This window comes from Dendrobates tinctorius, unplaced genomic scaffold (genome assembly GCF_039654945.1).
Source record: "Dendrobates tinctorius isolate UK_male_01 unplaced genomic scaffold, ASM3965494v1 ptg000147l, whole genome shotgun sequence".
NCBI classification, from domain to species: Eukaryota; Metazoa; Chordata; class Amphibia; order Anura; family Dendrobatidae; genus Dendrobates; species Dendrobates tinctorius.
This window is the reverse complement of record NW_027361814.1, coordinates 11,216,986-11,231,572: the sequence shown is the minus strand read 5'-3', so window position 1 is coordinate 11,231,572 and position 14,587 is coordinate 11,216,986. Positions and strand designations below refer to the sequence as shown.

Genomic DNA, 14,587 nt, shown 5'->3' with positions numbered 1-14,587 from the left:
GATGCAGTCGGGCTCCGTGTGTTTATTGGTTAGGAAAATGGTCGGATACCACGTTTTTCAGCAACGGCGCTACCCTTGGTTCACAGGCCGATTCCTACCTTTGCATGGATCCGTGGAGTTCGCCATGTAGATAGATAGGGGTTTGGTCATGTCAGAATTTGAAGATAAAAACGCTCCAGAATTTTTTATTTCATAGAGAATACAAGTATATAGTTAGTCATGGGAGCTAATGTGTTCATTTTAGGGAATTCAGACAACCATATAAATTGGATGGATCGGAATGTAGTGCCGGACTGGCCGGCGGCTCTCGTAGAAATACAAGAAGCTCTCACGTTCCGGTCAGGAGAGCCGCCGGCCAGTGCGATCCGATCTCATTCTGTGCAAGATTTCACCACCAAACTATTTATATGTGCATGCAGGTTTTTCTAAGGCAAGTCCAGCAATACCTTTACAGGGTTGGCCCGTTCCTCCTTTACTGAGACATCAGCATTTGAATTGGTATGTAAATGAGTCTGAAGAGCTATGGTAGATCTGAAGCCTCTGTCACTCCATCTGTAGCCTGAAGTCACACAGCATAGAGGCTGTCAGCCAAGCAGGAGGAGACGGCGCTGGGAACTGCATAGAGATGGAGTGACAGAGGCTTCAGATCTACCATAGTCCTTAAGCCTCATTTGCATACCAATTCAAACACTGATTTCTCAGTAATTGAGAAACGGACCGACCATGTAAATGTTTTACTGGACTGGTCTTTAAAAGATCTACATGCGCATAAATTTATGGGGATGTTATCCTGCTGACAGATTTCCACCTTCCAGGCTCCTTGCAGTAATTATGATGCATGTACCACCATTTCCTGTTATCAGCAGCACCCCATGACAGCAAATCAGACTGGGCAGAGGAGACGGCGTCTTCTGTGCACACCGGAGGTGGCTCTATCAGTGACACGCTGGGAGAGTCTAATAAGCCAAACAAAACTGAGAAACATGTACAGTGTATATAGTATACAGTGGGGAAAAAAAGTATTTAGTCAGTCAGCAATAGTGCAAGTTCCACCACTTAAAAAGATGAGAGGCGTCTGTAATTTACATCATAGGTAGACCTCAACTATGGGAGACAAACTGAGAAAAAAAAATCCAGAAAATCACATTGTCTGTTTTTTTTTCATTTTATTTGCATATTATGGTGGAAAATAAGTATTTGGTCAGAAACAAGCAATCAAGATTTCTGGCTCTCACAGACCTGTAACTTCTTCTTTAAGAGTCTCCTCTTTCCTCCACTCATTACCTGTAGTAATGGCACCTGTTTAAACTTGTTATCAGCATAAAAAGACACCTGTGCACACCCTCAAACAGTCTGACTCCAAACTCCACTATGGTGAAGACCAAAGAGCTGTCAAAGGACACCAGAAACAAAATTGTAGCCCTGCACCAGGCTGGGAAGACTGAATCTGCAATAGCCAACCAGCTTGGAGTGAAGAAATCAACTGTGGGAGCAATAATTAGAAAATGGAAGACATACAAGACCACTGATAATCTCCCTCGATCTGGTGCTCCACGCAAAATCCCACCCCGTGGGGTCAGAATGATCACAAGAACAGTGAGCAAAAATCCCAGAACCACGCGGGGGGACCTAGTGAATGAACTGCAGTGAGCTGGGACCAATGTAACAAGGCCTACCATAAGTAACACACTACGCCACCATGGACTCAGATCCTGCAGTGCCAGACGTGTCCCACTGCTTAAGCCTGTACATGTCCGGGCCCGTCTGAAGTTTGCTAGAGAGCATTTGGATGATCCAGAGGAGTTTTGGGAGAATGTCCTATGGTCTGATGAAACCAAACTGGAACTGTTTGGTAGAAACACAACTTGTCGTGTTTGGAGGAAAAAGAATACTGAGTTGCATCCATCAAACACCATACCTACTGTAAAGCATGGTGGTGGAAACATCATGCTTTGGGGCTGTTTCTCTGCAAAGGGGCCAGGACGACTGATCCGGGTACATGAAAGAATGAATGGGGCCATGTATCGTGAGATTTTGAGTGCAAACCTCCTTCCATCAGCAAGGGCATTGAAGATGAAACGTGGCTGGGTCTTTCAACATGACAATGATCCAAAGCACACCGCCAGGGCAACGAAGGAGTGGCTTCGTAAGAAGCATTTCAAGGTCCTGGAGTGGCCTAGCCAGTCTCCAGATCTCAACCCTATAGAAAACCTTTGGAGGGAGTTGAAAGTCCGTGTTGCCAAGCGAAAAGCCAAAAACATCACTGCTCTAGAGGAGATCTGCATGGAGGAATGGGCCAACATACCAACAACAGTGTGTGGCAACCTTGTGAAGACTTACAGAAAACGTTTGACCTCTGTCATTGCCAACAAAGGATATATCACAAAGTATTGAGATGAAATTTTGTTTCTGACCAAATACTTATTTTCCACCATAATATGCAAATAAAATGAAATAAAAAACAGACAATGTGATTTTCTGGATTTTTTTTTCTCAGTTTGTCTCCCATAGTTGAGGTCTACCTATGATGTAAATTACAGACGCCTCTCATCTTTTTAAGTGGTGGAACTTGCACTATTGCTGACTGACTAAATACTTTTTTTCCCCACTGTATATAATATATATCTCTGTCCTGGGGCCCCTACTTTTTTCCATCTATACTCTTGGCCTAGGACAACTCATAAAGTCCCATGGCTTCCAGTACCACCTGTATGCGGACGACACTCAGATCTACCTCTCTAGCCCAGACGTCACCTCTCTGCTGTGCAGAATCCCGGAGTGTCTATCAGCCATATCCTCCTTTTTCACCTATCGCTTCTTAAAACTCAATGTAGACAAAACTGAACTCATTATCTTTCCTCCATCTCACGTATCTTCCCTACCCGATCTATCTGTTATGGTAACGGCATTACACTCTCTCCCGCACCTGAAATCTGCTGCCTCGGAGTAACTCTCAACTCTGCCCTGTCCTTCAAACCACACGTCCAAACTCTTGCCACCTCCTGTCGCCTCCAACTCAAAAATATTTCCAGAATCCGTCTCTTCCTCAGCCCTCAATCTACTAAAACTCTTGTACATGCCCTCATCATCTCCCGCCTTGACTACTGCAACACTCTCCCCTGTGGCCTCCCTGCTAACTCTCTTGCACCACTCCAGTCTGTCAATTCTGCTGCTCAACTAATCCACCTCTCTCCTCACTACTCCCCTGTCTCTCCCCTCTGAAAATCTCTCCATTGGCTCCCAATTCCCCAACGCATCCAGTTCAAACTACTAACACTGACCTACAAAGCCATCCACAACCTGTCCCCTCCCTATATCTCTGAACTAATCTCCCAATACCTTCCCTCACGTAATCTTCGATCCTCCCAAGACCTCCTACTCTCCCCCACATTTATTCGTTCCTCACACAACCGCCTCAAAGATTTCTCCCGAATATCCCCTATCCTCTTTAATGCCATGCCTCAACACGTCCAATTATCCACCACCCTCGGATCCTTCAGACGGAACCTGAAAACCCATCTTTTCAGGAAAGCTTACGGACTGCAATAACCATTCTGCCGCCTCACCACCGCCGGAGCCGCCGCCTCAGCACCACCAGAGCTGCTACACCCCCCAACCTTCTGTCTCTTCCCCTCTATCCTGTAGAATGTAAATCCGCAAGGACAGGGTCCTCTCCCCTCTGTACCAGTCTGTCATTGTAAATTTGTTTACTGTTAACAATATCTATAACTTTGTATGTAACTGTAACCCCCTTCTCATGTACAGCACCATGGAATTAATGGCGCTATATAAATAAATAATAATATAGAGTGTGTATATATATATATATATATATATATGCACACAATGTCTCCAGGCCTTAGGCTATGTGCCCACGTTGCGTGTTAAAACGCACACTGAAAACCGGACTCCTTCCCAGAAATCGCGTTTTTTTCAGCGCGATTTCACCGCGATTTTACCGCGATTCTGTTTGCGATTTTGCCGCGATTTTCTCAAGCACTTTCCAAGCGATTTGAAGCATCGCTTGGAAAGTGATTGACAGGTTGGTCACACTCGCCAAACATAGTGTTTGACAAGTGTGAGCAGCTTTTTACTATTGAGGCTGCCTATGTGGCATCAATAGTAAAAGATAGGATGTTAAAAACGATAAAAAAATAAAAAATCGGGGTATATTTACCTTCTGGCGTCCCGCGCTGCATTCCCGGGCCTGAGCGTTCCCAGTAATGCCTTGCGAGACCTGTGATAACGTTGGTCTCGCGTTACTATAGCGATCTCACGAGACCACGTCATCACAGGACCTTGCCGCAAGGCATTACTGGGAACGCTGAGGCCGGGAATGCAGCGCGGGACGCCGGAAGGTAAATATACCCCGATTTTTTATTTTTACAGGGGTTTGGTACCCAGGGCCTGGAGGACAGTCTCCTCTCCTCCACACCGTGGGTACCAACCGCATGAGACGCTTAACTTCCCGCATGGTGGGCATAGCCACATGCGGGAAGTTAGCGGTTCTCATGCATTCCTATGGGTGCGGAATCGCGGCAATTCTTTGCGATTCCGCACAAAAGAATGACCATGCTGCGATTTTTTCCGCGATGCGATTCCGCCGCGGAAAAAAGCGCAGCATTAGCACAGCATGTGCGGAATGCCATAGGAATGCATGGGGGGCGTTCTGTACACGATTTTTAAACGCTTTCGCGCCGAAAATCGCAGCAAAAACGCTAAAAAATCGCATCGTGGGCACACAGCCTTAGAGTGCAGCCCTCATCCTCCTCCTTGTCTCACTTGACCTGGAGCATCATCATTTTTATTTCACTGCACTTGGAATTTTTTTTCCAGGACATTATATTGTAATGTTAATGGTTTCATACAAAACTACGACGTGGAAAAATAACATAGGTTGTGGCTCTTGGAAGGAAAGGGGGAGAAAGGTGAACAAATGAAAATTGGCTGCAAGAAGTGGATAAATCACAGCTCTGCTCATGCACATCAGACAAACACAGCTCTGCTGCATGCACATCAGACAAACACAGCTCTGCTGCATGCACACCAGAGTCTGCTGTATGCACACCAAACACAACACTGTTGTATGCACATCAGACACAGCTCTGCTGCATGCACACCAAATACAACACTGTTGCATGCACACCAGACAAACACAGCTCTGCTGCATCCACATCAGACAAACACAGCTCTGCTGCATCCACATCAGACAAACACAGCTCTGCTGCATCCACATCAGACAAACACAGCTCTGCTGCATCCACATCAGACAAACACAGCACTGCTGCATGCACACTAAACACAGCTCTGTTGCACAGCCCTCTGCCCAGCACTGCAGAACTACAGCTTGCCAAATTTTCCTGCTTCGTTCCGTGCTCAGCACCTGACTCCTCCCCCACACGTGCTGGTCACATGGTGATGACGTCACCAGCGCGCACCCGGCCGCTGCAGCTCCATATTGCTGCTCAGAGATGAGTGAGGAGGATTTCTCGCCTTCAGCTTTGGGGACTAAAGAGCAGTGAGTACATGAGAGCCACAGGGGGGCGCCATACTGATCTGATACCTGCATAGGCCGCACATGGGAGACGGCAGGAGTCATAGGAAGTTCTTATGCTGTAGAGCAGTGCTGGGTGTTCTCTGCCACACCACAACTCCCAGCCTGACCGCAGAGAGACACCACAACTCCCAGCCTGACCGCAGAGAGACACCGCGACTCCCAGCCCGACCGCAGAGAGACACCGCGACTCCCAGCCCGACCGCAGAGACACCGCCACTCCCAGCCCGACCGCAGAGAGACACCGCCACTCCCAGCCCGACCGCATAGAGACACCGCCACTCCCAGCCCGACCGCAGAGAGACACCGCCACTCCCAGCCCGACCGCAGAGACACCGCCACTCCCAGCCCGACCGCAGAGAGACACCGCCACTCCCAGCCCGACCGCAGAGAGACACCGCCACTCCCAGCCCGACCGCAGAGAGACACCGCGACTCCCAGCCCGACCGCAGAGAGACACCGCGACTCCCAGCCCGACCGCAGAGAGACACCGCGACTCCCAGCCCGACCGCAGAGAGACACCGCGACTCCCAGCCCGACCGCAGAGAGACACCGCGACTCCCAGCCCGACCGCAGAGAGACACCGCCACTCCCAGCCCGACCGCAGAGAGACACCGCCACTCCCAGCCCGACCGCAGAGAGACACCGCCACTCCCAGCCCGACCGCAGAGAGACACCGCCACTCCCAGCCCGACCGCAGAGAGACACCGCCACTCCCAGCCCGACCGCAGAGAGACACCGCCACTCCCAGCCCGACCGCAGAGAGACACCGCCACTCCCAGCCCGACCGCAGAGAGACACCGCCACTCCCAGCCTGACCGCAGAGAGACACCACAACTCCCAGCCTGACCGCAGAGAGACACCACAACTCCCAGCCTGACCGCAGAGAGACACCGCGACTCCCAGCCCGACCGCAGAGACACCGCCACTCCCAGCCCGACCGCAGAGACACCGCCACTCCCAGCCTGACCGCAGAGAGACACCGCCACTCCCAGCCCGACCGCAGAGAGACACCGCGACTCCCAGCCCGACCGCAGAGAGACACCGCGACTCCCAGCCCGACCGCAGAGACACCGCCACTCCCAGCCCGACCGCAGAGAGACACCGCCACTCCCAGCCCGACCGCAGAGAGACACCGCCACTCCCAGCCCGACCGCAGAGAGACACCGCCACTCCCAGCCCGACCGCAGAGAGACACCGCCACTCCCAGCCCGACCGCAGAGAGACACCGCCACTCCCAGCCCGACCGCAGAGAGACACCGCGACTCCCAGCCCGACCGCAGAGAGACACCGCGACTCCCAGCCCGACCGCAGAGAGACACCGCGACTCCCAGCCCGACCGCAGAGAGACACCGCCACTCCCAGCCCGACCGCAGAGAGACACCGCCACTCCCAGCCCGACCGCAGAGAGACACCGCCACTCCCAGCCCGACCGCAGAGAGACACCGCCACTCCCAGCCCGACCGCAGAGAGACACCGCGACTCCCAGCCCGACCGCAGAGAGACACCGCCACTCCCAGCCCGACCGCAGAGAGACACCGCCACTCCCAGCCCGACCGCAGAGAGACACCGCCACTCCCAGCCCGACCGCAGAGAGACACCGCCACTCCCAGCCCGACCGCAGAGAGACACCGCCACTCCCAGCCCGACCGCAGAGAGACACCGCCACTCCCAGCCCGACCGCAGAGAGACACCGCCACTCCCAGCCCGACCGCAGAGAGACACCGCCACTCCCAGCCCGACCGCAGAGAGACACCGCCACTCCCAGCCCGACCGCAGAGAGACACCGCGACTCCCAGCCCGACCGCAGAGAGACACCGCGACTCCCAGCCCGACCGCAGAGAGACACCGCGACTCCCAGCCCGACCGCAGAGAGACACCGCGACTCCCAGCCCGACCGCAGAGAGACACCGCGACTCCCAGCCCGACCGCAGAGAGACACCGCGACTCCCAGCCCGACCGCAGAGAGACACCGCGACTCCCAGCCCGACCGCTGGGAGTACAGCTGTTGGGGCATCCTTGGACACCTATAACCATGGGGCGATGGTATTTGGGTGGGATACAGTCCGTATACGCTCAGTGTGGTACCGGAGACTCAGCTCTTTCTTCTGTGTTCCTGTCTAGTTGGGACGCCGTGTACAGCCGTGAACTGAAGACCTTCCAGGACTGCGGCGATGAAGGCGAGATCTGGTGAGTGGGGTCATGATGGAGCCGTCCTCGGTATAGTCCTCGTTCACATGAAATACAAGTCAGGAACACTGCACTCACAACAATCAGGGATATAATGCTGTACTCCCCCCCCCCCCCCCCCCCCCCCCTGACGGAGCACAAAGGAGGTGATACTGTATCAGTGGTAAAAATGCAAGGGAACTCAGGATGTCTGGCTTAAAGGGGTTGTCCAGTATAAGTATCCATAGGACTTTTGATAACTTGCCGATCGGTGGTGGTCCGACCTCTGGGACCTGCACCGATCAGCAGAACAGGGAATTCTTATCTTATCGTGCGCACGTACCCTTAGCGGTAAAGTATAATAGAAACCTGTCACCACTTCTGTATTCTTCACCCTCTCCTGGTTTTGGCTTACAAATACTGATGTAAAATACTGAACGTGTGAACATGACCTGACCAAGATAAAAGTTCCCCTTACTGCTGAATAGTTCAGATGCCCATCGATCAATAAATTATTACTGATCATCTGGATAAATTATAAGTTATTTTCACTGGAAACCCCTTTTAATGTATTATAGGATCTTTATATTATAAGACACCAGACCTGACCCATAAATGTAGTCAGACCCATCCGCTCCCTTAGTGAGCCTAATTTATCCCCTCTGAATAGTGATGTAGTGCACAGAACCATCGTCGCCATTCTTCTGCATCACGGCACTGTACCCTGTGTTGCTGCACGTCGGTGTACTCGGCGAGCGTCATCGCTATCTGCAGCAGAGCCATAGGATTTCCCCCTTAACCTATGCTACTAGAAAGGAATGCTTTATAATATGGAGCAATATGGACTTTATATGGTATTAGAAGTTCTTAAAGTGGTAGCCACCTTTTGGGGTAATATTTGTTTTAATTCAATGTTTGTATTTGGGTTTTATTATTTTTGCAATTGGGTATGATTAAAAATCTTGCACCGTTTGTCTTTTACAGACTCTTTATGTCCCTGCACGTGTTATGTGGTCTGTGGTCATAAATCAGCTGAGAGGAGCCCAGAAAAAGACCAATAAGAGCGTTGCAAACTCCCTGTCAGACCGTTGTATCAGGCTTACTGATGGATTCTCAGTTAACTCATTCTACAGCCAGCAATAAAGTATAGGCTATATCAGGCAAGCGGTACAAAATTTTTAATGAAATTCAATTGCAAGACATGTTGAAGTATGTTAAATCTGCCTTTTCTTTAACAGGTTTGGAGAAGGTAGTATGACCCGGGTTGTTCGATGGATGAATGCACAGAAGGTGCCGCCAACAGCCTCAATAGTGGACATTGGCACAGGAAATGGCATGCTACTGGTGGAATTGGTGAGTGGTATGGCATGTATTAATTGGGAATAAACCGAATAATAAACTCTGTATTGATCAGACATTTGCTGTATAATTATGATTGTTCTACAGGCAAAGTCGGGCTACAGCAATCTCACGGGTATCGACTACTGTTCAGATGCTATAGCACTCGCAAAAAACATATGTGAAAAGGAAGGATTGTCTCGAAGTGTGAACCTACAGGTGAGAGATTGGAGAATTGATATATAACTTTCACCAGGAATGACGTTTTTCCAGTGCTCTTGCATCCTTGTGCAGCGTCGGTATGAAAAACTCAGATATAAAACTCCATGTAGTGCTTGCTTGGTTTCTCCGATCTCGAGCCTGTACTTTGCTCACATCTCTCAGGTTGTTTCTTTAGGTTGTGCCAATGAAAAGCTAAGTTGTGATATCACCGTGTGAAAGGCCCTGGAGGGATTGTAGTGAAGCTTCAGTGTTTGCAGAGCTCAGTTCCACTTGCGTGCCTCTACCTGAGCTGGCACCTTTTACAATCCTGTGAGGTCACTAGGGTTCCCACAAAAATTGCCTGATTACAGGTTACTCCCTAAATAGGAATCTCCAGTAGTATGCATTAAAGGGGTTTTCTGGTGAAAAACATTAACACCTATTGATTGGTCGGGATCCGACCGCTCGGACCCATACTGAATGGCAAAACGGGGAACTTTTATCCCGTTATGGAGTAGAGTTGCAGGTCCGATGCCCGATAAGTGCGGCATTGATTGTCCATGGGTCTGATGGAAAAAGCCAAAAAGAGAGTCGGTCGAGCACGCTCACTGCTGGCTCCAATCTCACGGGGGAAACCATTCCCACTGGTTCTGGTAATCGGAGCTGCTTCCATCTGTTGGAAACTCTCCGATCGAGTGATCACTTATCCTGAGGCTAGCTGATACTCTTCACCGCACAACCTCTTTAATCTTGGGAGAAACTGGGCTGCAAGTGTTCAGCTCCCCGTAGTGTTACATAGTGACCAGTCGGACAAATGGTGATACTTGTGATACAAGGACAGTGTGAGTCCACCTGTTCTCCATTCTGGTTAATGTAGGGGTCTCGAGCAGGGAACCCCCCACCTCATTGATGTCCATATGTCCTAAACCTTTAGGTTTTGTCTTTTGGAAGCCTCCTGTTCCATTGTTTGCTTGTCCTGGTGTGTGTACTGATGTCTGGTTTTAGGTTGCAGATTTCCTAGGTTCCTTCAGTCCTCCAGAGCAGTACGACATCGGTCTGGATAAGGGCACCTTCGATGCCGTGAGTCTGGATCCCAGGTGTGCCGAATTAAAACGCAGTCTGTATATCCAGTCACTATGCAGAATATTAAAACCAAATGGTCGTTTCATCATAACTTCCTGCAACTGGACCAAAGATGAACTGCTCCAACAGTTTGGAAATGGTAAGTACCGTTCATCAGGTGCTACATGTTCTCTTCTCTTCCGTCAATGTCTGCGACGTGTCGGGTCTATGTTGCATCTGCACCTCGCACTGCACCTGACTCTAACATCAGCGATCAGAGCTAACTCTGATCACTGCTGATTAACCACTGTCCGTCTCTGACATGAACATTTATGTGGGGTGAGCCCAGTGGGATGTGTATTTGGCCTCCTAGTCCCCCAACAAGAACACGTGGTTCCGATGCCATCTTGGTACTCCTGTGACACCCAACCACAGCCCGGAGACCGTGATATTTACTATATAATACAATGCTCAAGTATTACAGTATATTGTACAAGGTTCCTAGGGGCAATTATAGAAATAAATTGAAATATAACAAAATATAATTTTTTTTTTTTTTTTTATCCAGAAAAATAATGAATTTAAAAAAAAAAAAAAATCACAAAAATAAAATACTCGGTATTGACTTGTCTGCAAAAGTGCAATCTTTCAAAATATTAAATTTTAAATGCTGTAAAGATAAATAAGATGCCTCCCCTAAAAAACGCAATGCGGTCAGACCATCAGATGTACCCCAAAATGGTACCTATACAAATTATAGCACACCACGCCAAAAAAAGCAAAAGTCCTCACAGAAGTCAATTGACAAAAGAAAGAAAAAAAGTTTACAAGTCTTGGAAAAAGTTCTGATTTTTCTTTTTAAACCACTAAAATAATAATAAAAGTTATATTTACACACCCACACGTTTGCCATTGCTGTAATTATACTGACCAACAAATGATGTAGAGACGGAACCCAAAAGCAATGGCGGAAGTACAATGTAAAAATGAAAAGGGCTTAAAACTAATACCTGCTTCCTTACAAGATCAGGTGACATTTCCAGTGTAAGAAATGTCAGAGCAGCGCCGACGTCTGATCACACACCCAGCATTAGTGGTGTAGTCCTGGAGGAGGTCACTAGGGGGCAGTCTTGTGCATGTTACATATTGATAGTCTCTGACAACTGGCATTTCTGCACTTCCCGAAGTCTGTCACCGTAGCCATCAGATTCCGGCTCTGGAAAGTACAGCAACATTAGAGGAGGTCAGATCTCTGTATGGCTGAAGGGCAGCCAGGGCTGTGGAGTCGGAGCCAGTGTCCATTTTGGTGGAGTTGATCTAAAACGGACTGACTCCTAAAATATATAATACGTTGGCTACAGTAGTGCAATGTTATTATGAAACATCCTATAAATGTCTGCTCTGTTCCTGGTCTCAGGATCTGGGCTTTTAGTGGAGATGAATCTGTGCTGCACTTTATGCACATGGTCCGTACTGATATCATTGCATCGGTCATATCAACAGATGACTGCAGCACTGTATGAAACTATTGGACGTGGTGAGCGCACAGGACTGTAGACATGATGATGTCACTATGACCACACCACAACTGAGGGTTTGGTCTCATGTACTTTGTCATTGATTTTATTTATTTTTTTTTCATTTTTTGTAGAATTTGAAATGACGGATGAACTGCCCACTCCTACCTTCAGTTTTGGGGGACATTCGGGTCACAGCGTCACAGCTCTTGTTTTCAGAAGGAGGTCTTGATCTTAAAAATAAAATCACCATGGACTGATCATTACATGTAGTGGATATTATATTCTTCTGACTCTACCAATATGACGGAAACTGACACCTAATAAAGTAGGTTTAGCTCCGAGTCTGTGGTTAACGACAGTAAAGACATGAACTATTGATGACTACGATTTGCCTGAACGCAGCCTTCTCACTGCGAGAATTGTTTAGATGGTGTGTGTGTGTGTGTATATATATATATATATATATATATATATATATAAAAACAACGACAAAGCAAAGTCCAGCAATAACGTGAGCAATCCAGGATGCTGTTAAAAAAAATTTTTCTTTTTATTCATAAATCCATTAAAATGCAATGGTCCATATATATATTATCAAGAATGTAAAATGAATCCTTTAGGGTATGTTCCTACGGTCAGGAAACGCTGTGGGTTGTACGCTCCGGACATCTGCAGCGTCAAACCCGCAGCAGCCGGATGTTACAGTATAGTGGATGGGATTTCATAAAATCCCATATCCATTATAGGTCCTGAGATTCCTGCGAGAACAGCCGTGCACGTGACCGCTGGGGACCGAGTTGACTGCGATCATCAGTGGTCATCATCTTCAAGCTCTGCTGTGTCTGGATGGTGGCATAATGCCACCGTTCAGCCAAAGGCATCCAGATGTAGCAGAGCTGGACTCATCGTGGGACAGTATGTATATCTTCTCAGCGGACAGGTAAGGATGTTGTTGCCTTTTTAATTTATTTCTCTTACAGGAGAATGAGGATGTCGGTGGAATAGGCGATGCAGTATGGTTTAATTAAGATCTATTAAAGGAGTCTGTCATTATTTCAATAAAGGACTTTATTCTGGCTGTGTCTCTATTTACCATATAACTATAGGATTAGTAATGGATGATCTTATAGACGCTGCTCTATTACTAATCAGTGGGCTTGATGTCACCTGACAACACAAAGGTGACATCAACCCCACAAATATTACCCCACTTGCCACCTCTACAGGGCAAGTGGGAAGAGCCGGGTAAAGTACCACAGTTGGCGCATCTTTGGATGTGTCAATTTTGGGGTGGCTGCGGGCTGCTATTTTTAGGCTGGTGAGGGCCAAAATCCATGGGCCTCACCAGCCTGAGAATACCAGGTCACAACTGTCTACTTTTTCCTTGGCTGGTTAACAAAAATAGGGGGACCCCAAGCTATTTTTTTTTGGAAGGGGATCCCACTATTTTTGCTAACCAGCCAAGGTAAGCAGACTGCTGCGACCTGGTGTTATCAGACTGGTAAGGTTCACGGATATTGGATCCTTACCAGCCTGAAATACCAGTCCCAGTAGTCTGCTTTCCTCTGGCTGGTTAAGAAATATTGGGGGACCCCACGCTATTTTTTTAAAAATTATAAAGGAGGAGACCTGTCTGTGCTTTCCTCCACTTCCTGTGTCATATACGTCTGGCTGTGTCACAAGATTGGTACCCATGTGTAGTGAGCTGCGTTCTGGCACTTAATAGACATGTGACTAAGAAGATAATGTGGTTTTAGCGCATCTTATGAAAGTGTATGGGTAATTTACACAGCTATATAAACTGACATGCTGCAGTCTGGAAAGACGCACCCCATGTCTGTCTCTGCGGCTGAGCCGCTGGCATCGGTGCACACATAGTTGGCATGGGATTCCTTGAAATCCCATCCACTATGCTGTAACAGCTGGACACTGCGGATGTACTCAGCATCCATCCTGTAGCGTTTACTGACCGTGGGAACATACCCCAATATATCTGCAAACAGGAAATCACTTTTTTTTTTTTCCTTCCCTGAAGCCAACTTTCAATTAGCTTTATTTCAAGTGACCAAAAAAAAACGCATGCAATGAAAAAAACGCAGGTGACCTGCCAGTGACCTCATGCAGATGTGGAGCAGATTTCACTTGCATGAAATCCTGAGCTATTCCTGATCGTGTGTACACACCCTTAGGGTGTTTTGCCACGGCACGGTCAGTATTTGCTGTGGATTGGACGCTGCACACAGCCACAGCGTCCAGATGTTATAGCATATGTAATATATGCGTGCAGGGACGCCCGAAACCGGACATGTGGTGCGTCTTTCTAGACCGCAGCATGTCTATTGTGCAGAGACGTTCAGTCTCCGCAAGATAAATAGCACAGTGTATAGGAGGCGGTGATTCACTGAACACATGCGGAATCACTGTGCGTACAACAGCCGGCGGAGCTGCGTCCAAAGCGCTGTCAGTACTGACCGTGTGACATACCCTTATACTTTAACTTAAAGGCCCTGTCCCATCGCTGGCTCATAACTAATTGTACAGGTTGTGAAGATATACAGTGTAATACCATTCACAATACAAAGAATAATTCACATTTACTTACACATAATGACCTAACGGTATTTTTATTTTTCTTTAAATCTTGTTGCAATATGGTGCACATCCTCAAATGTCCATGTTGCCCTAGCATTAGCCCACATAGTGCGGCGCGTGCAGCTGTCAGCTGGGGATGTACATGTGTGGC

At 48.3% G+C, this 14,587-nt stretch overlaps 1 protein-coding gene across 2 annotated transcripts; it reads left to right on the top strand.

Moving 5' to 3' along the window:
• Positions 1–4,935: 4,935 nt before the first annotated feature.
• On the top strand, positions 4,936–12,102 carry EEF1AKMT2 (EEF1A lysine methyltransferase 2). Of its 2 annotated transcripts, XM_073546417.1 has the most exons (7): positions 5,006–5,518; positions 7,679–7,744; positions 8,708–8,883; positions 8,962–9,076; positions 9,170–9,280; positions 10,268–10,484; positions 11,976–12,102. In XM_073546417.1, the coding sequence occupies exons 4-7, from the start codon at positions 8,978–8,980 to the stop codon at positions 12,071–12,073; spliced, it is 525 nt and encodes a 174-aa protein (XP_073402518.1). In that variant the 5' UTR covers positions 5,006–5,518; positions 7,679–7,744; positions 8,708–8,883; positions 8,962–8,977; the 3' UTR covers positions 12,074–12,102. The 2 variants fall into 2 exon arrangements, with proteins under 2 accessions (XP_073402517.1, XP_073402518.1); XM_073546416.1 differs by lacking the exon at positions 8,708–8,883 and having other exon boundaries at positions 4,936–5,518.
• Positions 12,103–14,587: the final 2,485 nt, after the last annotated feature.